Source organism: Heterodontus francisci, chromosome 2 (assembly GCF_036365525.1).
Source record: "Heterodontus francisci isolate sHetFra1 chromosome 2, sHetFra1.hap1, whole genome shotgun sequence".
Classification (NCBI taxonomy): domain Eukaryota; kingdom Metazoa; phylum Chordata; class Chondrichthyes; order Heterodontiformes; family Heterodontidae; genus Heterodontus; species Heterodontus francisci.
Window position 1 is genome coordinate 76,589,697 of NC_090372.1, and position 23,676 is coordinate 76,613,372.

A 23,676-nucleotide genomic window follows, 5' to 3' on the forward strand; every position below is an offset into this window, starting at 1 on the left:
TGGAAGGGAGGAGGGGGAGTGGAAGGGAGCAGGGGGAGGGGAAGGGAGGAGGGGGAGGGGGAGGATAGGGGGGAGGGGAAGGGAGGAGGGGGAGGGGGAGGATAGGCGGGAGGGGAAGGGGGGAGGAGGAGCGGGAGGGGAAGGGGGGAGTAGGAGCGGGAGGGGAAGGGGGGAGTAGGAGCGGGAGGGGAAGGGGGGAGTAGGAGCGGGAGGGGAAGGGGGGAGGAGGAGCGGGAGGGGAAGGGGGGAGGAGGAGCGGGAGGGGAAGGGGGGAGGAGGAGCGGGAGGGGAAGGGGGGAGGAGGAGCGGGAGGGGAAGGGGGGAGGAGGAGCGGGAGGGGAAGGGGGGAGGAGGAGCATGAGGGGAAGGGGGGAGGAGGAGCATGAGGGGAAGGGGGGGGAACAGGAGCGGGAGGGGAAGGGGGGGAACAGGAGCGGGAGGGGAAGGGGGGGAACAGGAGCGGGAGGGGAAGGGGGGGAACAGGAGCGGAAGGGGAAGGGGGGGAACAGGAGCGGGAGGGGAAGGGGGGGGAACAGGAGCGGGAGGGGAAGGGGGGGGAACAGGAGCGGGAGGGGAAGGGGGGGAACAGGAGCGGGAGGGGAAGGGGGGGGGAACAGGAGCGGGAGGGGAAGGGGGGGAACAGGAGCGGGAGGGGAAGGGGGGGAACAGGAGCGGGAGGGGAAGGGGGGGAACAGGAGCGGGAGGGGAAGGGGGGGAACAGGAGCGGGAGGGGAAGTGGGGGAACAGGAGCGGGAGGGGAAGGGGGGAACAGGAGCGGGAGGGGAAGGGGGGGAACAGGAGCGGGAGGGGAAGGGGGGAACAGGAGCGGGAGGGGAAGGGGGGAACAGGAGCGGGAGGGGAAGGGGGGAACAGGAGCGGGAGGGGAAGGGGGGAACAGGAGCGGGAGGAGAAGGGGGGGAACAGGAGCGGGAGGAGAAGGGGGGGAACAGGAGCGGGAGGGGAAGTGGGGGTGCGGGAGGGGAAGGGGGGGAACAGGAGCGGGAGGGGAAGGGGGGGAACAGGAGCGGGAGGGGAAGGGGGGGAACAGGAGCGGGACGGGAATGGGGGGGAACAGGAGCGGGAGGGGAAGGGGGGAACAGGAGCAAGAGGGGAATGGGGGGGTGGAGGGGAAGGGGGGGAACAGGAACGGGAGGGGTACAGGAGCGGGAGGGGAAGGGGGGGAGGAAACAGGAGCGGGAGGGGGAAGGGGGGGAACAGCAGCGGGAGGGGAAGGGGGGAACAGGAGCGGGAGGGGAAGGGGGGGGGAACAGGAGCGGGAGGGGAAGGGGGGAACGGGAGGGGAGGGGAAGGGGGGAACAGGAGCGGGAGGGGAAGGGGGGAACAGGAGCGGGAGGGGGAAGGGGGGGAACAGGAGCGGGAGGGGAAGGGGGGGGTACAGGAGCGGGAGGGGAAGGGGGGGAACAGGAGCGGGAGGGGAAGGGGGGGAACAGGAGCGGGAGGGGAAGGGGGGGAACAGGAGCGGAGGGGAAGGAAGGGAACAGGAGCGGGAGGGGAGGGGAAGGGGGTGAACAGGAGCGGGAGGGGAGGGGAAGGGGGTGAACAGGAGCGAGAGGGGAGGGGAAGGGGTTGAACAGGAGCGGGAGGGGAAGGGGGGGAGAGGGAGGGGAAGGGAGGGAACAGGAGAGGGAGGGGAATGGGGAGGGAAGGGAGAGGGAGGGGAAGGGGGAGGAAGGGGAAGGGAGAGGGATGGGAAGAGGGAGGGGAAGGGGGAGGGAAGGGAGAGGGAGGGGAAGGGGAGGGAAGGGAGAGGGAGGGGAAGAGGGAGGGGAAGGGAGAGGGAGGGGAAGGGAGGGGGAGGGAGAGGGAGGGGGAGGGGAAGGAGGGGGAGGGATGGGGAGGGAGAGGGAGGAAGAGGGAGGGAGAGGGAGGGAGAGGGAGGGAAGTGGGAGGGAGAGGGAGGGAGAGGGAGGGAGAGGGAGGGAGAGGGAGGGAGAGGGAGGGAGAGGGAGGGGGGGGAGAGGGAGGTGAAGGAGGAGAGCGGGAGGGGGAGGGGGAGGAGAAGCGGAAGGGGAAGGGGGGAGGAGGTGCGGGAGGGGAAGGGGGGAGGAGGAGCGGGAGGGGGAAGGGAGGAGTCGGAGCGGGAGGGGAAGGGAGGAGTAGGAGCGGGAGGGAAGGGGGGAAGGAGGAGCGGGAGGGGAAGGGGGGAAGGAGGAGCGGCAGGGGAAGGGGGAGGAGGAGCGGGCGGGGAAGGGGGGAGGAGGAGCGGGAGGGGAAGGGGGGAGGAGGAGCATGAGGGGAAGGGGGGAGGAGGAGCATGAGGGGAAGGGGGGGGGAACAGGAGCGGGAGGGGAAGGGGGGAACAGGAGCGTGAGGGGAAGGGGGGGGAACAGGAGCGGGAGGGGAAAGGGCGGAACGGTGAGAGGGAGAGGGAGGGGAAGGGGGGAACGGGAGCGGGAGGGGAAGGGGCGGAACGGGAGCGGGAGGGGAAGGGGCGGAACGGGAGCGGGAGGGGAAGGGGCGGAACGGGAGCGGGAGGGGAAGGGGCGGAACTGGAGCGGGAGGGGAAGGGGCAGAACAGGAGCGGAGGGGGAAGGGGCAGAACAGGAGCGGGAGGGGAAGGGGCAGAACAGGAGCGGGAGGGGAAGGGGCAGAACAGGAGCAGGAGGGGAAGGGGCGGAACAAGAGCGGGAGGGGAAGTTTTTTTCAGTTTTAGAGATGCAGCACTGAAACAGGCCCTTCGGCCACCGAGTCTGTGCCGACCATCAACCATCCAATTATACTAATCCTACACTAATTCCATATTCCTACCACATCTCCACCTATCCCTATATTTCCCTACCACCTACCTATCCTAGGGGCAATTTATAATGGCCAATTTACCTATCAACCTGCAAGTCTTTGGCATGTGGGAGGAAAACGGAGCACCCGGAGGAAACCCACGCAGACACAGGGAGAACTTGCAAACTCCACACAGGCAGTACCCAGAATTGAACCCAGGTCGCTGGAGCTGTGAGGCTGCGGTGCTAACCACTGCGCCAGGGGGAGGAGGAAGGGGGGAGGAGGAGGGGGAGGCAGGAGGAGGGGAATGGAGGAGGAGGGGAAGGGTGGGGGTCAGGAAGACCGTGACCCGGGAGAGGATGGGGGTTAGGGAGACAGTGACCCAGAGGAGGATGGGGCCAGGGAGTTCAGGGCCGCGGAAGGGTTAGGAGAGAGATTGTGGCTTTAGATAGTGGGAGAGGGTGACTAGGGATCAAAGGATAGGTTCTTGGGGAGAAAGGGAGAGTGACAAATCGGGTTTGGGAAATAGCTCGATGGTCAGACTATGAATTGGGACCTGGGAGATAGAGGTTTGGGCTAGAAACGGGGACTGGGGTTAGGTGGAAGTTGAACTTGTATGGGGGAGAACAAGAAACTAGGTATCAGGGGTTTGCGAGATTGGGGCTTAAGTGGTGGAAGGCAGAAATTGGGGGGGGGTGGGGGTGTCGGGCTTGTAGGGGGGAGGTGTTGTACAAGAAATAACCAGGGAATGGTGTGCGCGCAGCATTGCCTGCAGAGCCAAGAGCAGCAGCTGCAACATGGTGAGTGGGAGCAAAGTTGATTCAGAAGCAACCAGTAAAGGGGTGAGTGAAATTCGAGAACTTTACTGATTCCAATGGTGGGCAAATGAGGAAAAAGGTATAGACAGAAGATTCCAAATGTGTGCGTTCAGCTACACGCCTTGTTTTTACATCACAACCTCCAATACATGGAGCAGTGAATTGCAGAGGGGCCAAGTATGGGTCAGCGTTAGTCCACAGTATGCAGAACTGGGAAGAGCACTCCTGCACCTGGTCCCTTTAAGAACCACTGGACAAAAACTATTCGGAGCTTGCACAGTGCATGCCCCACCTAGATTTTTTCCATTCATTTTGCAAAAGTGTCCTGAAATAGGTTCAGAATCCTCTGCATATTTTAATCAATCTGAAACTTATTTCAGGTATTCACTGCGATGGCCTTGAAACATTGAGGAGCATCAGCCGTGCCATTGGAATAAGTTAGGTGCAGGATCTCATGTCCAGAATTTGGTATTCCTTGTAACAATTTCACATCCAAAACTGGGCAAAACACTTAACAAATGTTACCCAGTGTGGCCAAATAACTTTGCAGATTGTAACCCAGCTGAGTGCCAGGATGTGAATCAGACACACGGTGTAAATTTGGTTTGACAGTCCCGGTCTAAATCTTCAACAGGACAAATTACCAAACTTTTTTGGAGATGGAGGAATTTGTTTCAAATGGCATAAAAATTGTTAACCATCCTCTTAAAAACTCAAGTTGTAAAGAGGGGTTTGCGTCTCAACTCCGCCCAACAGTGCAAACCTCCTTATAAGTCAGATACCACCCTCCCCTCAATCATCTCCCTTCCCTGTCTCCCCGCCCCCGGGTTACAGACCACCACCCAAATAACCCCCAACCGAACTCAGCCCAGGCTCCACCCCAACCCGGCCCGGCCCCGCCCCTCCCGGGAAACGGCCACACGCCAGGCCCAGCCACTGCAGCCGTTGCCATGACAGCGGCTAAATTGCCCCGATCGGCCCCAGGCCTCAAATTGACACCGTCCGCCCTCCCCACTGATCGGGTTCCCCTAAACCGCACCTAGCGTCGGCACGGCGGAGGAGGGGGGGGGGGTCACTGAGCAGCTTTGGGTTGGACGCGGCCTGTGGGCAGGGGCCCTACGGGGCCTCGGCTTAAAGCCTGACCGGGGGTCAGTGGGGGAGCACTCGGAGGAGCAGCAGGATAGCGCCCCACCCAGTAACCCCCGGCCGCTCCACGCTAGCCGCTGCTGCTAGCAGCGCGGTCGGGCACTACCTCCCTTCCTATCCCCACGGCCCTGCTCCCCGCCTACCGATGTGGTTGTCCTCGATATGTTCGATGAGCTCCCCCAGGGTCTGGAAGTGCAGCCCGCAGCCCCCAAAGCGGCAGGTATTGGAAAAGAAGGAGGCGGCGGCGATCCCTGTCATGGTGCTACATGGGTCCAGGCGGCGGCAGCAGCAGCGGGAGAGGAGGGGAGGGCAGCGGGGCGGGGACACTGAGTGACTGAGAGCAGGGACACCCACCCACACTCTTACACCTACAGCACTCCTCACAGACCGGCCCTTTCACTCCACTTGCATATAAGCAAAGACAGTATTTTCTTTATATTAAAAAAGCTGTTTTATTCCCAATTAAATTTATTAATTTTTATAAAGCCCTACATAATATCATCTTTTTTGTTTGGGCTCCTTGTCTCGAGAGACAATGGATAAGCGCCTGGAGGTGGTCAGTGGTTTGTGAAGCAGCGCCTGGAGTGGCTATAAAGGCCAATTCTAGAGTGACAGACTCTTGGCGTTGCAGAAAAAATTGGTTGTCAGGGCTGTTACACAGTTGACTCTCTCCTTGTGCTTCTGTCTTTTTTCCTGCCAACTGCTAAGTCCCTTCGACTTGTCACTCTTTAGCCCCACCTTTATGGCTGTCTGCCAGCTCTGGCGATCGCTGGCAACTGACTCCCACGACCTGTGGTCAATGTCACCGGACATCACGTCGCGTTTGCAGACATCTTTAAAGCGGAAACATGGACGGCCGGTGGGTCTGATACCAGTGATGAGCTCTTGGGGATCCTGCCATCTGCCATGCGGCTCACATGGCCAAGCCATCTCAAGCGGCGCTGGCTCAGTAGGATGTATATGCTGGGGATGTTGACCGCCTCGAGGACTTCTGCGTTGGAGATACGGTCCTGCCACCTGATGTCAAGGATTCTCCGGAGGCAGCGAAGAAGAAATGAGTTGAGACGTCGCTCTTGGCTGACGTATGTTGTCCAGGCCTCGCTGCCGTAGAGCAAGGTACTGAGGACACAGGCTTGATACACTCGGACTTTTGTGTTCCGTGTCAGTGCGCCATTTTCCCACACCCTCTTTGCCAGTCTGGACATAGCAGCGGACGCCTTTCCCATGCGCTTGTTGATTTCTGCATCGAGAGACAGGTTACTGGTGATAGTTGAGCCTAGGTAGGTGAGCTCTTGAACCACATCCAGAGCGTGGTCGCCGATATTGATGGATGGAGCATTTCTGACGTCCTGTCCCAGAATGTTCGTTTTCTTGAGGCTGATGATTAGGCCAAATTCGTTGCAGGCAGCCACAATCCTGTCGATGAGTTTCTGCAGACACTCTTCTGTGTGGGATGTTAATGCAGCATCGTCAGCAAAGAGGAGTTCCCTGATGAGGACCTTCCATACTTTGGTCTTCACTATAAGACAGGCAAGGTTGAATAATCTGCCATCTGATCTTGTGTGGAGGAAAATTCCTTCTTCTGAAGACTTGAACGCATGTGAGAGCAGCAGTGAGAAGAAGATCCCAAGCAATGTAGGTGCGAGAACACAGCCCTGTTTCACGCCACTCAGGATAGGAAAGGGGTCTGATGAGGCACCGCTATGCTGCATTGTGCCTTTCATATTGTCATGGAATGAGGTGATGATACTTAGTAGCTTTGGTGGACATCCAATCTTTGCTAGTAATATAATACATAATATATTGTAATAGAAATAATGAGCTAGGCCACTCGACCCTTCGAGCCTGCTCTGCCATTCAATAAGTTCATGGCTGCACAGATTACTCCACATTTCCACCTACCTCCGATAACCTTCCATGCCCTTGTTTATCAAGAATCTTTCTACCTCTGCCTTAAAAATATTCAAAGGCTCTGCTTCCACCGCCTTTTCAGGAAGAGAATTCCAAAGACTCAGGACCTTCTGAGAGAAAAAATTTCACCTCATCTCTGTCTTAAATGGATGACCCCTTATTGTTAAACAGTGACCCCGAGTTCTAGATTCTCACACAAGGGGAAACATCCTTTCCACATCCACCCTGTCAAGACCCATCAGGATCTTAAATAAAAACAAAAAATGCTGGAAATATTCAGCAGGTCTGGCGGCATCTGTGGAGAGAGAAGCAGAGTGAACATTTGTTTTTATTGTGCCTACCCACTGTTTTTTTGATGTTTGTGCTTGGGGCCAGGCTGTTCAGTTTTCTGTCCATTAACACCCTCACTGTACCAACGCATTGTCTTTCAGAGCACCATTAACATACCGTTTGCCTTTGCTCCATGACCTTCTGGTCAGTTATTCTCTGTGACCTTGTCCTATCAACACCTCTTTTGTTATCTCTTGCCCCACTCCTGCTTTACTTCCTTGAAATCTTTTACATTTCTAATAGTTCTGATGAAGAGTCACTGACCTGAAACGTTAACTCTGCTTCTCTCTCCACAGATGCCACCAGACCTGCTGAGTATTTCCAGCATTTCTTGTTTTTATTTCAGATTTCTGGCATCTGCAGTATTTTGATTTTATCCCATCAGGATCTTATATGTTTCAATCAAGTCGTCTCTTACTCTTCTAAATTCCAGCAGATACAAGCCTAGCCTGACCAAACTTTCTTCATAAGACAGCCCACCCATTCCAGGTATTAGTCTAGTAAACCTTCTCTGTACTGCCTCCAACGCATTTACATCCTTCCTTAAATGAGACCAGTACTGTACACAGTACTCCTGATGTGGTCTCACCAATGCCCTGTATAACTGAAGCATAACCTCCCTTCTTTTGTATTCAATTCCCCTCACGATAAAGAATAACATATATTAGCTTTCCTAATTACGTGCTGTACCTTCATGCTAACCTTTTGCGATTCATGCATTGGGACGCCCAGATCCCTCTGCATCTCAGAGCTCTGCAATCTCTCACCATTTAAAGAATATGCTTCTTTTTTATTCTTTCTGCCAAAGTGGACAATTTCACATTTTCCCACATTATACTCCATTTGCCAGGTCTTTGCCCACTTACTTAACCTATCTATATTCCTTTGTAGCCCCCTTATGTCCTCTTCACAAGTTACTTTCCTATTTATCTTTGTGTCATCAGCAAATTTATCAAACATACCTTCGGTCCCTTCATCCAAGTCATTTATATAAATTATAAAAAGTTGAGGCCCCAGCACTGATCCCTGTGGCACACCACTTGTTACATCTTGCCAACCAGAAAATGACCCATTTATGCCTACTCTCTGTTTCCTGTTAGCAAGACAATCTTCTATCCATGCCAATATGTTAACCCACACACCATGAGCTTTTATTTTCTGCAATAACCTGTGATGTGGCACCTTATCAAAAGCCTTCTGGAAATCTAAGTACATACATCCACTCGTTCTCCTTTATCAACAGCACATGTAACTCCCTCAAAGAACTCCAATAAATTGGTTAAACATGATTTCCCTTTCACAAAACCATGTTGACTCTGCCTGATTTCCTTGAATTTTTCGAAATGCACTGCTATAATGTCTTTAATAATAGCTTCTAACATTTTCCCTCAGACAGATGTTAAGCTAACTGGCCTGTAGTTTCCTGCTTTCTGTCGCCCTCCCTTTTTGAATATTTTTCGCTATTTTCCAATCTAACAGAACCTTCCCCGAATCTAGGGAATTTTGGAAAATTAAAACTAACGCATCAACTATCTCACTAGCCACTTCTTTTAACACCCTAGGATGAAGTCCATCAGAACCCGGGGACTTGTCAGCCCACAGCTCCAACGATTTTTTCAGTACCACTTCTCTGGTGATTGTAATTTTCTTGAGTCCCTCCCTTCCTTCCATTTCCTGACTTACAGCTAATACTGGCATGTTACTTGTATCCTCAATAGTGAAGACCGATGCAAAATAACTGTTCAATTCATCTGCCATCTCCTTATTATCCATTATTAATTCCACAGACTCACTTTCTATTGGACCAACGCTCACTTTAACTCTTTTCTTTTTTAAATATCTATAGAAACTTGTACTATCTGTCTTTATATTTCTAGCTAGCTTTCTCTCATACTCTAATTTTACCTTTGTTATCAATCTTTTAGTCATTCTTTGCTGTTTTTTTATATTCTGTCCAATCTTCTGACCTGCCTCCCACCTTTGCACAATTATAGGCTTTATCTTTAAGTTTGATACTATCCTTAACTGTTTTAGTTAACCACGGATGGCGGGACCCACCCTTGGAATTTTTCTTTCTCGTTGAAATGTATCTATTCTGTGTATTCTGATATATCCCCTTAAATGTCTGCCACTGCATCTCTATTGACCTATCCCTTAACCTGATTTGCCAGTTCACTTTAGCTAGCTCTACTTTCATGCCCTCATAATTGCCTTTATTTAAGTTTAAAATACTAATCTTCGACCCACTCTTCTCTCGCTCAAACTGAATGTAAAATTCAATCATATGATCACTGCTACCTAGGAGTGCCTTAACTATGAGGTCATTAATTAATCCTATCTCGTTGCACAAAACCAGATCTAGTATAGCCTGCTCTCTGGTTGGCTCCAGAACGTATTGTTCCAAGAAATTATCCTGATGACATTCTATGTAGTCCTCATCTAGACTACCTCTGTCCATCTGATTTTTCCAGATGTGTAGGTTAAAATCCCCCATAATTATCGCTGTACCTTCCTGACAAGCTGCCATTATTTCTTCCTTTATACCCCGTCCTACAGTGTGGTTAATGTTAGGTGCCATGTACACCACTCCCACAAGTGACTTTTTGCCTTTATGATTTCTCATCTCTACCCAAACTGCTTCTACATCCTGGTCTCCTGAAGCTAGGTCATCCTTCTCTATTGCGCTAATGCCATCATTAATTAACAGAGCTATCCCTCCACCTTTTCCTTGCTTCCTGTCCTTCCTAAATGCCATGTACCCTTCAATATTCATGTCCCAATCCATGTCGTCCTGCAGCCATGCCTCTGTAATGGCTATCAGATCGTATTTATTTATTTCTATTTGCACTTTCAGTTCATCTGTTTTGTTTTGAATGCTACGTGCATTCAGATACAGAGCCTTCAGTTTTGTCCTTTTATTATTTTTGTAACCTCTAGCCTTATCTGTTGATTTACCCTTAGATTTGTATGCTCTGTCCCTTCATGTCACAATCTGTTTATCATTTCCCATATTAATACCTTTCTCTCTTGCCTTGTCTCTACTCCTTGAATTACCAGATCTTCCCAAATTTGATCCCTTGCCCCCACTATTCAGTTTTAAACCCTTTCTACTTCCCTAGTTATGCGGCTCGCTAGAACACCGGCCCCAGCATGGTTCAGGTGTAGACCATCCCAACGGTACAGCCACCACTTCCCCCAGTACTGGTGCCAGTGCCCCATGAACCAGAACCCACTTCTACCACACCAGTCTTTGAACCACGTATTAATTACTCTTCTTATTTGCCCTATGCCAATTCATTACCTTTGAAGTTCTGCTTCTTAATTTAGCGCCTAGTTCCTCATACTGACTATGCAGAACCTCTTTCCTTGTCCTGCCTATGTCATTGGTACCTACATGGACCAGACGACTGGATCCTCGCCCTCCCCTAAGTTTCTCTCCAGCCCTGTGCAGATGTCCCAAACCCTGGCACCGGGCAAGCAACACAGCTGTCTGGACTCTTGCTCTTTGCTGCAGAGAACAGTGTCAATCCCCCTAACTATACTGTCCCTTACTACCACTACATTCCTTTTTTCTCCCTCCACGTGAATGGCTTCCTGTACTATGGTGCCATGGTCAGGTTGCTCATCCACCATGCAGCCCCCACTCTCATCCAAACAAGCTGAAAAAACCTCATACCTGTTGGACAATCACAAAGGCTGAGGCTCCTGCACTCCTGCCCTTTGGGTCGCCTTACCTGCCTCAGCTGCAGCCACACTCTCCTGTCCCTGACCACTGACCAAATCAGAAGACCCTATCCTAAGGGGTGTGACGGCCTCCTGGTACAAAATATCCAGGTAACTTTCCCCCTCCCTGATGTGTCGCAGTGTCTGCAGCTCGGCCTCCAGTTCAGTGACTCTGAGCTGAAGCTGTTCGAGCCCCAAACACTAGCATCCAAGAGCTCCCACATGCTGCAGCTGTGACACATCACCTGTCCTGCCATCCTTAATGTGTTTTAATTAATTGCTTAATTATTTTATTCAATTATTTATTTTATTTTCCTTTTGTTTATATATTTTATGAAGCTTAGCACTAGTTCCTTTACTATTTTAAACATTAGGATAAGAATGGACCTTAATCACTTACCAGATACTCACCAAACAGGTAGCTTCTTCCCAAAACAATCACCTACCTGCTTGCCTGTGATGTTTGATGGTCTGTTTGATTTAAATTAAATTAACTTAAAAGCTTACCTGTATACTCTCTGTTGATTGTGACATCACTCTGATGGCACTTTTTGATTTTTCCCTGCTCTGCTCCTGCTGCTCCCACCATGCTCCTCTCTCTCTCAAACAAATCTACACCAAAGAAGTCACTCCACCTCAATGAATTTCGTGCTTGGCATGACATTGAGCTCTTCTTCCGTCGCCTTTGCCTCCGTGCTCACTTCTTTGACCAGGAGTCCTCCCCCCAACCAGCAGAACCATTCACCCGCCTCCAGCATTCTCGCTCTACCTGGACCCCTCCCTCTGGCCTCTTACCTGCTCTTGATCCTTTCATTGAAAACTGTCGGCGAGACAATGGCCGTCTCAATTTTGCTGCCCCCCTCACTCACTCTAACCTGCCCCCCTCTGAACTTGCCGCACTCCATTCTCTCAGGTCTAACCCCAACATTGTCATCAAACCTGCAGATAAGGGTGGTGCTGTTGTTGTCTGGCGTACCGACCTCTACCTTGCAGAAGTTCAGTGCCAACTCTCAGACACTTCTTCCTACTTCCCCCTGGACAATGACCCTACTACCGAACATCAAGCTACTGTCCACAGGACTGTCACCGATCTCATCTCCTCTGGAGATCTTCCCTCTACAGCTTCCAACCTCATAAGTCCTGCAACCCCAGACAGCTCTCTTCTACCTCCGTCCCAAAATCCACAAACAGGACTGTCCCAGCAGATCCATTGTTTCAGCCTGTTCCTGCCCCACTGAACTTATTTCTTCTTATCTTGACTCTATCTTTTCTCCCCAGGTCCAGTCTCTTCCCACCTACATCCATGACCCTTCTGACGCCCTACGTCATTTTGACAATTTCCAGTTTCCTGGCCCTAACCGCCTCCTCTTCACTATGGACATCCAATCTCTCTACACCTCCATCCCCCACCAGGACGGTTTGAGGGCTCTCCACTTCTTCCTTTAACAGAGGTTCAACCAGTCCCCATCCACCACCACCCTCCTCCGCCTGGCATTGAACAACTTCTCCTTCAACTCCACTCACTTCCTTCAAGTAAAAGGTGTTGCTATGGGTACCCACATGGGTCCTAGTTATGCCTGTCTTTTTGTGGGATATGTCAAACATTTCTTGTTTCGGTCCTACTCAGACCCCCCCACCCCCCCACTCATTGATGACTGTATCGGTGCCGTTTCCTGCTCCCGCCCAGACCGAGAAAACTTTATCAACTTTGCTTCTAATTTCCACCCTTCTCTCACCTTTACATGGTCCATCTCCGACACTTCCCTTCCCTTCCTCGATTTCTCTGTCTCCATCTCTGGGGATAGGCTGTCTACTAATATTCATTATAAGCCCACCGACTTCCACAGTACCTCGACTACACTTCTTCACACCCTACCTCCTGTAAGGACTCCATTCCATTCTCCTAGTTTCTCCGTCTCTGAGGCATCTGCTTTGATGATACTACCTTCCACGACAGTGCTTCTGATATGTCTTCCTTTTTTCTCAACCGAGGATTCCCCCCCACTGTGGTTGACAGGGCCCTCAACCGTGATCGGCCCATTTCCCGCACCTCTACCCTCACCCCTCTCCTCCTTCCCAGAACTGCGACAGGGTTCCCTTTGTCCTCACTTTCCACCCCACCAGCTTCCACATCCAAAGGATCATCCTCCGCCACATCCAGCGTGATGCCACCACCAAATGCACCTTCCCCTCCCTTCCCCTGTCAGCATTCCGAAGGGATCGTTCCCTCCGCGACACCCTGGTCCACTCTTCCATTACCCCCACCACCTCGTCCCCTGCCCAAGGCACCTTCCCCTGCAATCGCAGGAGGTGTAATACCTGCCCATTTACCTTCTCTCTCCTCACTACCCAAGGCCCCAAACACTCCTTTCAGGTGAAGCAGTGATTTACTTGTACTTCTTTCAATTTAGTATACTGTATGCGCTGCTCACAGCGTGGTCTCCTCCACATTGGGGAGACCAAACGCAGATTGGGTGGCCGCTTTGCGGAACACCTCCACTCAGTCCGTAAGCATGACCCCGAGTTTCCGGTTGCTGGCCATTTCAACATCCCCCCCCCCATCCCCACCCCCACCCCCACCCGGCCCCGCTGTCATGTTCACATCTCTGTCCTGGGATTGCTGCAGTGTTCCAGTGAACATCAACGCAAGCTCGAGGAGCAGCATCTCATTTACCAATTAGGCACTCTACAGCCTGCCGGACTCAACATTGAATTCAATAATTTCAGAGCATGACAGGCCCCCCCCCTCCTTTTTGTGTTTAGTTATTTTTCTTTTTTATTTGGTTATTTTATTTTAGGTCTTTTTTATTTGGTTTATATTTTAGGTTTTTTAGTGTGTTTAGTTTGTTTCTACTGTTTCTGTTTTTTAAAAAACAATTTTTAACTTTTGTGCTTGGAGTTCTTTGTGCTTTACAGTCTATTCACACCTTCTCTGTACTAACGTTTTGTCTTTCAGCACACCATTAACATACCGTTTGCCTTTGCTCCATGACCTTCTGGTCAGTTATTCTCTGTGACCTTGTCCTATCAACACATTCTCTTTTGTTATCTCTTGCCTCACCCCTGCTTTACTTGCTTAAAATCTTCTACATTTCTAATATTTGTCAGTTCTGCAGAAGGGTTACTGACCTGAAACGTTAACTCTGCTTCTCTCTCCACAGATGCTGCCAGACCTGCTGAGTATTTCCAGCATTTCTTGTTTTTATTTCAGATTTCCAGCATCTGCAGTATTTTGCTTTTACATTACCAAAGAAGTCGCTGTTGGGCAAATCCTATAGATCCAGTTGTGAGCTGTATCTATCTATACGATTTTGGCCCATGCCAAAAGCATAAACATAAATCACAATTGGTATTATTCTCATCCTCTTTTTCAATGTTCTCTTCACAGAATCTACCTTGCAATGAGATTTGCAAGCATTTGCTATTGCTTACTCTGGCTGGAGAAGAGCCCAACTAACTCAGCATAGAGTTAATGAAAAGGAAAAAAATAAATTCTGCAGTTTCTGGAAATCTGACATAGAAATAGAACCTTCTCTAATAATGAAGGGTCCAGAGGTCTGAAACATTGGCTGTTCTCTTCACAGATGCTTTTTTAAATGATTCAGAAGGCAAATTTATATGTGCCCTTTTTTTAAAGGGGTGGAACTAATAAAGGAACTAAAACAGAAAGCGGACGTTTCAACAAAACAAGTGCCATGTATAAAACAAAATCGTTGTTCGTGTCTTTAAGACCACGGGTACCTCTTTTGGTTAACCCATAGGGTTGGCCCAGTGTCACCAACTCAAGACATTGAACAAAAGTGCCCCTTTTTTTAAAGAGAGGCATAAGGCACAACTTCACCTCCATGGCAAGATTCCCTCAGGTGCAGGGCATGATAGACTATACCCATGTGGCAATAATGGCCCTGTCAGATCAGCCAGATGTATTTGTAAATAGGGTGGGATTCCGCTACTTCAACGTGTAGCTGGTATGCGACCACTGCAAAGGAATCCTGAATGTGTGTGCAAGGTTCCCAGGTAGTTGGCATGATGCTTTCATACTGAGGTAGTCTTAGGTGCCTCAACTCTTCAGGTCACCAGAGAGCCTCCATGGATGGCTCTTGGGCGACATGGGGTATCCTCTGAGAACGTGGCTGTTGACACCAGTGCAGAACTCCACCACAGAGGCACATGAGAGCTACAACCATAGCCATTTGACAACCACGGCAACCCATTGAGCTGGCCATTGGCTTTTGAAATTGTGGATCCGGTGCCTTGATTGCTCTGGGGGTGCACTCCAATACAGTCCTTCAAGGGTCTTGCTAACTGTGGTGGTGCTTGATGCTACAGAGAGGAGTGGAACTGGCACCAGAAGTGGGTGATGATCGCTCATCATCCTCAGAGGAGGAGGAAGAAGATGACAATCAGCCAGTGGAGAATACCCATCCAGAGGTCCTGCTGATGCCTGTGCTCATTGACCTACTTGCCAGGGAAGTCTGCGACACCCTCATCCAGGCAAGATTCACCTGAGTGTGGGGTTCCTATATTGCACTCTTGGCAAAGGGGCCCCTGTCGCATCAGTTGTGGCTGCAATCACAAGCCTATCGCAACATACAGATCTCCTTGCTACTCCTTCTCCTTTAACACTGTGGTCCACGACATTCATTGCTCTCACATCCAAATTTCTTGGTCAATGTGCAATGGGGCACTAAGATCTACATGGCACTTATCAGTTAGCCAACACACATGGTTTCATTGTAATAACATGACAGTGACATTGAAAAACACACCCAAGTGAATCCCATTGTGCAACTAAGACCATATCTGCGTTCTTTGCCTCAAACCTCGACGCAGTACTACCCATGTGGCTGAAGCAGATGCAGAGGCAGCCTGCTGACTTCTGCAGGCTACTGTGCTTCAGTGACTGAGATACCCGTGGCACACGTCCTCTAGGTTGCGGTGCCTCTGATGGCCCCTCCACAGAGTAGCCTACCTGCAGTTTTGCAGGACCAGCCTCGGTCATGGGGGCAGGACACAAAGTCTGTGTCTCTGTCAGAGAGGCTGGTGAGTGGGGGGCACCTTGAGGAGAGCCCCCATTGCCATCACCCTTTCCTCTGCCCTTTCAGGGCCCACCTGCATGTCTCTGCTAACTAAGAGCGGGAGAGAACCTACTGCATTTCCATGCATTTCTGACCTGTCACTGTAACTGACCGATCCAAGCTGCTAAAGGTTGCAGACATGGTGTAGAGCCTACTGCTGCACTGGTTCTGCATCCACTCATTGGCCTGCTGCATATGACTCGCCATGAGGCTAGCCACTCTTTCAATGGAGGAGGTCATGCACTCATATGCCCGAGACATCGCATCACTCATGGCATGGTTGGACTCCTCCATCTTCTGGCCAAAAGTGCGCACTGCCTTAGGAAACTCTGACATATACCCACTGTTAGGACCAGGTGAGAAAGGTGTCTAGGGGTCCGTCTCAGCCTTCACCTGGTCTTACTGTAACAGGGTTTTATTTTTAAACACACTTTATTTTTAGCTCCCTCTTGGTGAATCCTTGTTCACCACTTTTCAATTATAAGGCAAAGAAACCAGCATAAATAGGTTTTCTTAGGTTTTAAGAAGAAAAGTTGAAATTTATTAAACTTGAACTTAAACTCCAATTCAGTTGACACCTCACTGTCCGGTGATCAACATCCATTATGAGTTAAATGTATCAGGGAATGGTCCTTTGTCTACACAAGCACTGTCTGTTAGTACGCAAATGTTTTTTCCAGCCACGGCTGATCTGTTCAACAAATCATTTCTCGTTCCAGGAACAGTTAAAAATCAATATTCATATGACAAAACCAATGTGCCTCATTCTTGGCAGGTGGAAGCCTGCTTGACACCCACCCATCTCCATTTGCTGCTGCACAAGCACCTGCTTCATAAATGACTCCCAAGGCTCAGCATCTCTGTCAAGCTGAGCATGGCTGGAGCTGTCCTCAGTCCTCCAATGGGGACTACCCACAGCTGTCACTGCCTCCATCACCTGCTCCTGCTCACATTGTGCCATTCTGCTCTCCTTGTGCCACCCTTCTATCCGCAACTAAGACCTCACTGAGGTGAGTATCTCTGCACTGGTGGAGGGTGCGCCTAACTCATGTGACTTTTTCCTCAGAGTGCTAATCTTCCTCTGAGATCTGTGCTGCCTCCTCATGCCACTGCAGCTGTACCTCTGGCATTGCCCCTGCGGGAGAGAGAGGATGTTAATTATTGAAGCACCTGTGCACTACTGTTTTCACGTCATCAAATGTTACTGAGCTTGAAATGTTCACTTATGGATACAAATGCACTACTGAAGAAGCTGTTTCGTTCCAATTGCATGATTACAACATAATGCTTTCACCCGCTCGCTGCTGCAGCCCCATCTCCCCCTCGGTAACAGTCTGGCCCGCTGCCACCCTGCCAATCTCCAGGACCTCCTCCTCCATTGTCGTCAGGATTGCCAGTAAGGGCATGCCACCCCCTGGTTCAATGCCACTCCTGGAAATTCAGCTCTCTTTTCTCCTGCAATGAGAAAAGAAGAGTGTTGGGAATAGGAGGGATGGAGTGTGCGGATAACAAGGTGCAGTGACATTTGTTGGACTTCACTGTGGATTAGGGTGCGCAAGGTCATCACAATAGGCTGAGTGTGAGTGCTGTCTGCGTATAAGAAGGGTGACAAAGGGACCCTGTGAAGCATTTCTCTGTGTTGCTGAAGTGTTCCTTTTTGCCTTTCTGTGCGGAGGACTACTATGGAGGTGAGAGAGTCATGGCTGCCAGTTGATAATTGCAGACACTCACCTTGTGAGCCCCCAGAGGTAATTGAAGTGCTTTCTGCACTGTATCCAGGTCCTTTGATGGCACCTCAGCTGTCGAACTCCTCAACTAACTCCAGCCATGCCACTTGGTCAAGCTGGCTGGGCTCCTTCTCCCATCGTCTAGAAACAACGCCAGCCTCCGTGCCCTCACCGGTTGCAACATAACCTCTAGGGACGCAGTGGTGAAGCAGGGTGTAGCCCTTCCCCATCTTGCATCCATGTTCTGCGCCGTTCTCTGCGGAAAAACACGACCTCAGTTCAGTCAATGAAGCCAATGTGAAAGCTTCCAGCAGCCCTTTAAATCTTGCACGCTCATTTGCGCTGTCGACTTTATTTGCTACCTGCCATCCCCAATTAGACGGTGAGCCTGGAGGCTGCTCGGAAAATTAGACTAGAAGTTCCACCAATCGCTCATTCAAACCAACATCCAAAAAAAATTAAGGCCCAAGATTCCGCCTGTTAACTCTGCTTCTCTCGCCACAGATGCTGCCAATCTTCAACCAGTATTTGTTTCCCTTAAACAAGCTTGATTTGAAATAAAATTTAGTCGACATAACAGCTTTGTATTTCAATAGTTGGTTGGCATCATTCTATCTATGAAAGATGATGGACACGCAGCAAACAATCCATTTAGGTGGGATGTCTTCTCTTGCTGCACCTTTGCTGATGGCTGTGAAGGCCAATCCTTGAGAGGTAGGCTCTGCCACAAGTGTGCACGTGAAGCTGCAAAGTGATGCTGTGAGTTATTTTTGACATTGGCGCCTGTTGCCAAGTTGCTATAGCCAGTGGCCATTGTGGTAATGTACACCAATCCAGAGGATGCGTCGCCATTCCCCTCTTTCCACCAGCTGGTGACTCCCAGGCGGACAGTCGACATTTAGGACTTTAATGTCACCCTTGCAAGCATCCTTGTAGCAGAGCTTTGGACGCCCCACTTGTAACAACCGAGGTGGGAGGAGTGCACTGTCTTTTCTAGTTCCACTTCTCCACAGGTAACAACATGTAATTAAATGTTTACCCAGTTACCGATATGGTCAATCATATACTTTACTCTTTATCCCAAAATAAAATACACCAACCAGGTTTCTTCAATAAACAACAAAACTATCAGTTTATTATAAAACAAGGCTTATCCAGTAACGAAGCAAAGCATCAACACACAGATTGAAATATGAAAATTCCCTTTTTAAATACCCCCCACACACACTCACACTGGTTAAAAAGGGGAAAAAAAAGAAATTTTCTCTGCAGAGCTTTTTTACAAAACCAGACAAAAAAGAATACTTTGGCCAAATACTTGTTAATTCTTGAAGAAAACAGATGAGATATGTCGTGTCCCAAAATGGCATACAGTCTGGCATCCGAGAACACATAGACAGGTCACTGGGATCTTTTCTTGAGCAGGCATTGAGAATTAATCTGGCAGGTTTATCCAGCTTCTCAGGAGAAATGCAGTATCAGGGGTTTTAGCTCCCACACACTGGATCTTTGCAGGGTTTCAGAGAGACAGGAGGAAAGAAATGAACTGGGTGTTTCTCTCTTGGCAGGTTGACCTCCAACTAATTCAAAACAGTCCACACCCAACCAGAAAGTCAAAACAATATCCCAAAAGCGACCTCCTGACCATCGTAACTCTTGACATGGCACTTCTCAGTAAATATCTCCCCCTAGTCACCAAGGTTTCCTTGTTTATTGAGCTTAAGGCATGTGACTTCCAGTAAATGTTGTTTTCAAACAAGACCTCTCAGTGATCCTTGTCAAAAACACATCCATGGAATCTTTTCAGTTTTAAACACAAGTCCTCGAAAAAAATTTTAACAAGAAATGGAAAAATGGAGGAATGAAACTTCATTTTTAAATGAGTTTCATTAAAAAGAGTGGAAAAACAGATGAAAAATATTAAAACACATTTACACACTCATTCTCATTCACTCTTCACCTGTAGCTAATACAGCTCTGCTTTGTACCATCTTTGCACTCAGATAACTCAAAGCAAAGTTAAATCCTAGACAAAGCTTCCACAATTATATTATGTTGCCCCAAACTGTGGATAATTTTTAAGTGATAAGGTTGCAATAGTAAACTCCATCAGAATAGTCTGGCATTCTGGTTTCCAATTTTTTCCACAAAGGCTCGGGGGTTATGATTAGTATATACCAGTGTCTCTCTGAGGTCGTGGTGGACACAGACTTCAAAATGCTTAAGAACTAGTAATAAGCCCAGGGTTTCTTTTTTCACTGTTGAGTATCTCTTTTGGTGTCAATTTAGCTTTTTGGAAAAGTATCCCACTGCCCTTTCTATGCCCAATTCATCATTTTGTAACAGGACTGCATCGACCCAATTGCTACCTTGAAGGGCTTAGTAAAATTTGGGGCAGCCAACACTGGTTCATTGATCAAAATTTCTTTCAGTCTCTCAAAAGATGCTTGGCACTCCCCTGATCACACTATCTTGGCTTTCTTTTTTGTAGCAAATCTGTCAGTGGAGCAGCTATAGGACTAAAATTTGGTACAAACTTGCCGTAGAGACCACACATCCCCAAAAACCTCATGATTTCTTGTTTAGTCTTAGGGGTAGAGAACTTCACCAATGCTTGTACTTTTGCTGCTCTTGGCAACGCTTGTCCTTGCCCTACTATATGCCCAAGGTAGGTTACTCTCACTTTTGTAAATTCACTTTTGGCCAGGTTTATCACTAAATTAGCCGATTGTAATTTTCTCAACAGAGCTTCTAGTTGTTCTAAATGGTCCTTCCAAGTCACTGTATACCAATACATTATCAAGATAAACCACACAGTTAGGAACACTGGCTGTCACTTGGTTCATTAGTCTTTGAAAAGAGGCTGGGGCATTTTTTAGCCTAAATGGCATCACTTGTCATTGAAAAAGACAATCTGGTGTGACAAAGGCCGATATTTCTTTAGCTTGGGGTTTTAAAGGAACCTGCCAGGATCCCTTTAACAAATCTATTTTGGTAAGAAATGTGGCACTGCCCACTCTTTCAATACAGTCTTCCAAGTGAGGAATTGGTTTAAAATCTGCCTTTATTATTGCATTAACCTTTCTGTAGTCTATGCAGAATCCAGTTGAACTGTCAGGTTTAGGTGCTAATACGACTGGGGAACTCCAACTGCTTTGACTGGGTTCAATTAGGTGGTTTTCCGACATGTATTGGATTTCTGCTTTCACTTGGATCTGTTTCTCTGGACTGAAGCAATAAGGATGCTGTTTTATAGGAGAGGATTCTCCTTCATCCACATCATGTATGGCTAAGGTTGTACATCCTGGTTTGTCTCTACAGACTCCTTTAAATGTTGTGAGTAGACTTGTTAGGTCTTCTTGTCATTAGGCATCTAAGTATGAAAGCATAATGTCTAATCTCCATAACAATTCAGTATGAGCTAATCGGAAGTAAGAGGTTCAATTTGGAAATTGTCTAGGCCTCCTTTTGCCTCATCCGCACTATCCCTTTCCTCCATCCCTGTCCTTACTACTTGACATACCTGTGCTTGCTTATCCTCCTCCTGGTGATGATATTGTTTCAACATATTGATTTGACACATCCAATTCTTTTTCTGGCGATCTGGGGTGTCAATCGAATAATTTACTTCACCAATTTTTTTGACCACTTTATATGGTCCACTGAACTGCTTTCAGCGGTTCACCCTGTAAAGGCAGTAATACAAACACCTGGTTGAAATGTTTGGGTCTTGGCATGCTTGTCTGCCCATTTCTTCATGGTTGTTTGGGAAGCTTTCAGGTGTTCCTGAGCCACTTTGCAGGTCCTTTCTGAGCCACTCACGGAACACAGATACATAATCTAACACGGAAGATTTGTCCTTCTGTTTTCTTTGATTAGTTTTAGAGGACCTCTTATCTTATGTCCAGAAACTAATTCAAAAGGACTAAAACCTGTAGACTCATTAGGTGAATCCCTAGTGGCAAACAAAAAAATATTCTAGCCCTTTATCCCAATCATGGGGATATTTATGACAGTGTTTTTTTTTATTTATTCACGGGATGTGGGCGTCGCTGGCCAGGCCAGCATTTATTGCCCATCCCTAATTGCCCTTGAGAAGGTGGTGGTGAGCTGCCTTCTTGAACCGCTGCAGTCCATGTGGGGTAGGTACACCCACAGTACTGTTAGGAAGGGAGTTCCAGGATTTTGACCCAGCGACAGTGAAGGAACGGTGATATAGTTCCAAGTCAGGATGGTGTGTGACTTGGAGGGGAACTTGCAGGTGGTGGTGTTCCCATGTGTTTGCTGCCCTTGTCCTTCTAGTTGGTAGAGGTCGTGGGTTTGGAAGGTGCTGTCGAAGGAGCCTTGGTGCATTGCTGCAGTGCATTTTGTAGATGGTACACACTGCTGCCACTGTGCGTCGGTGATGGAGGGAGTGAATGTTTGTAGATGGGGTGCCAATCAAGTGGGCTGCTTTGTCCTGGATGGTGTCGAGCTTCTTGAGTGTTGTTGGAGCTGCACCCATCCAGGCAAGTGGAGAGTATTCCATCACACTCCTGACTTGTGCCTTGTAGATTGTGGGCAGGCTTTGGGGAGTGAGGAGGTGAGTTACTCGCCTCAAGATTCCTAGCTTCTGACCTGCTCTTGTAGCCACGGTATTTATTTGGCTACTCCAGTTCAGTTTTCGGTCAATGGTAGCCCCTAGGATGTTGATAGTGGGGGATTCAGCGATGGTAATGCCGTTGAATGTCAAGGGGAGATGGTTAGATTCTCTTTTGTTGGAGATGGTCATTGCCTGGCACTTGTGCGGCGCGAATGTTACTTGCCACTTATCAGCCCAAGCCTGGATATTGTTCAGGTCTTGCTGCACTTCTACGCGGACTGCTTCAGTATCTGAGGAGTTGCGAATGATGCTGAACATTGTGCAATCATCAGCGAACATTCCCACTTCTGACCTTTATGATTGAAGGAAGGTCATTGATGAAGCAGCTGAAGATGGTTGAGCCTAGGACACTACCCTGAGGTACTCGTGCAGTGATGTCCTGGAGCTCAGATGATTGACCTCCAACAACCACAACCATCTTCCATTGCACTCGGTATGACTCCAGCCAGCGGAGGGTTTTCCCCCGATTCCCATTGACCTCAGTTTTGCTAGGGCTCCTTGATGCCATACTCGGTCAAATGCTGCCTTGATGTCAAGGGCAGTCACTCTCAACTCACCTCTTGAGTTCAGCTCTTTTGTCCATGTTTGAACCAAGGCTGAAATGAGGTCAGGAGCTGAGTGGCCCTGGCGGAACCCAAACTGAGCATCACTGAGCAGGTTGTTGCTAAGCAAGTGCAGCTTGATGGCACTGTTGATGACACCTTCCACCACTTTACTGATGATTGAGAATAGGCTAATGGGTTGGCCGGGTTGGATTTGTCCTGCTTTTTGTGCACAGGACATACCTGGGCAATTTTCCACATTGCAGGGTAGATGCCAGTGTTGTCGCTGTACTGGAACAGCTTGGCTAGGGGCGCGGCAAGTTCTGGAGCACAGGTCTTCAGTACTATTGCTGGAATATTGTCAGGGCCCATTGCTTTTGCAGTATCCAGTGCCTTCAGTCGTTTCTTGATATCACGTGGAGTGAATCGAGTTGGCTGAAGTTTGGCATCTATGATGCTGGGGACCTCAGGAGGAGGCCGAGATGGATCATCAACTCGGCACTTCTGGCTGAAGATTGTTGTAAATGCTTCAGCCTTATCTTTCACACTGATGTGCTGGGCTCCCCCATCATTGAGGACGGGGATATTTGTGGAGCCACCTCCTCCAGTTAGTTGTTTAATTGTCCACCACCATCCACGGCTGGATGTGGCAGGACTGCAGAGCTTTGATCTGATCCGTTGGTTATGGGATCGCTTAGCTCTGTCTATTGCATGCTGCTTACGCAGTTTGGCATGCAAGTAGTCCTGGGTTGTAGCTTCACCAGGTTGACACCTCATTTTGAGGTATGCCTGGTGCTGCTCCTGGCATGCCCTCCTGCACTCTTCATTGAACCAGGGTTGGTCTCCTGGCTTGATGGTAATGGTAGAGTGGGGGATATGCCGGGCCATGAGGTTACAGATTGTGGTTGAGTACAATTCTGCTGCTGCTGATGGCCCACAGCGCCTCATGGATGTCCAGTTTTGCATTACTAGATCAGTTCAAAATCTATCCCATTCAGCACGATGCCACACAACACGATG

At 49.3% G+C, this 23,676-nt stretch overlaps 1 protein-coding gene across 2 annotated transcripts in view; it reads right to left on the reverse strand.

Moving 5' to 3' along the window:
• jazf1b (JAZF zinc finger 1b) overlaps positions 1-5,019 on the reverse strand; it is a 454,958-nt gene extending 449,939 nt beyond the window's left edge. The window contains exon 1 of one of the 2 annotated variants that reach the window (XM_068059392.1): positions 4,847-5,019. In XM_068059392.1, coding sequence (XP_067915493.1) covers positions 4,847-4,961 — 115 coding nt within the window. In that variant the 5' untranslated portion in view covers positions 4,962-5,019. The remainder of the gene's footprint in view (positions 1-4,846) is intronic. The other variant, XM_068059401.1, reaches the window with a different exon arrangement.
• Between the last annotated feature and the right edge of the window lie 18,657 nt (positions 5,020-23,676).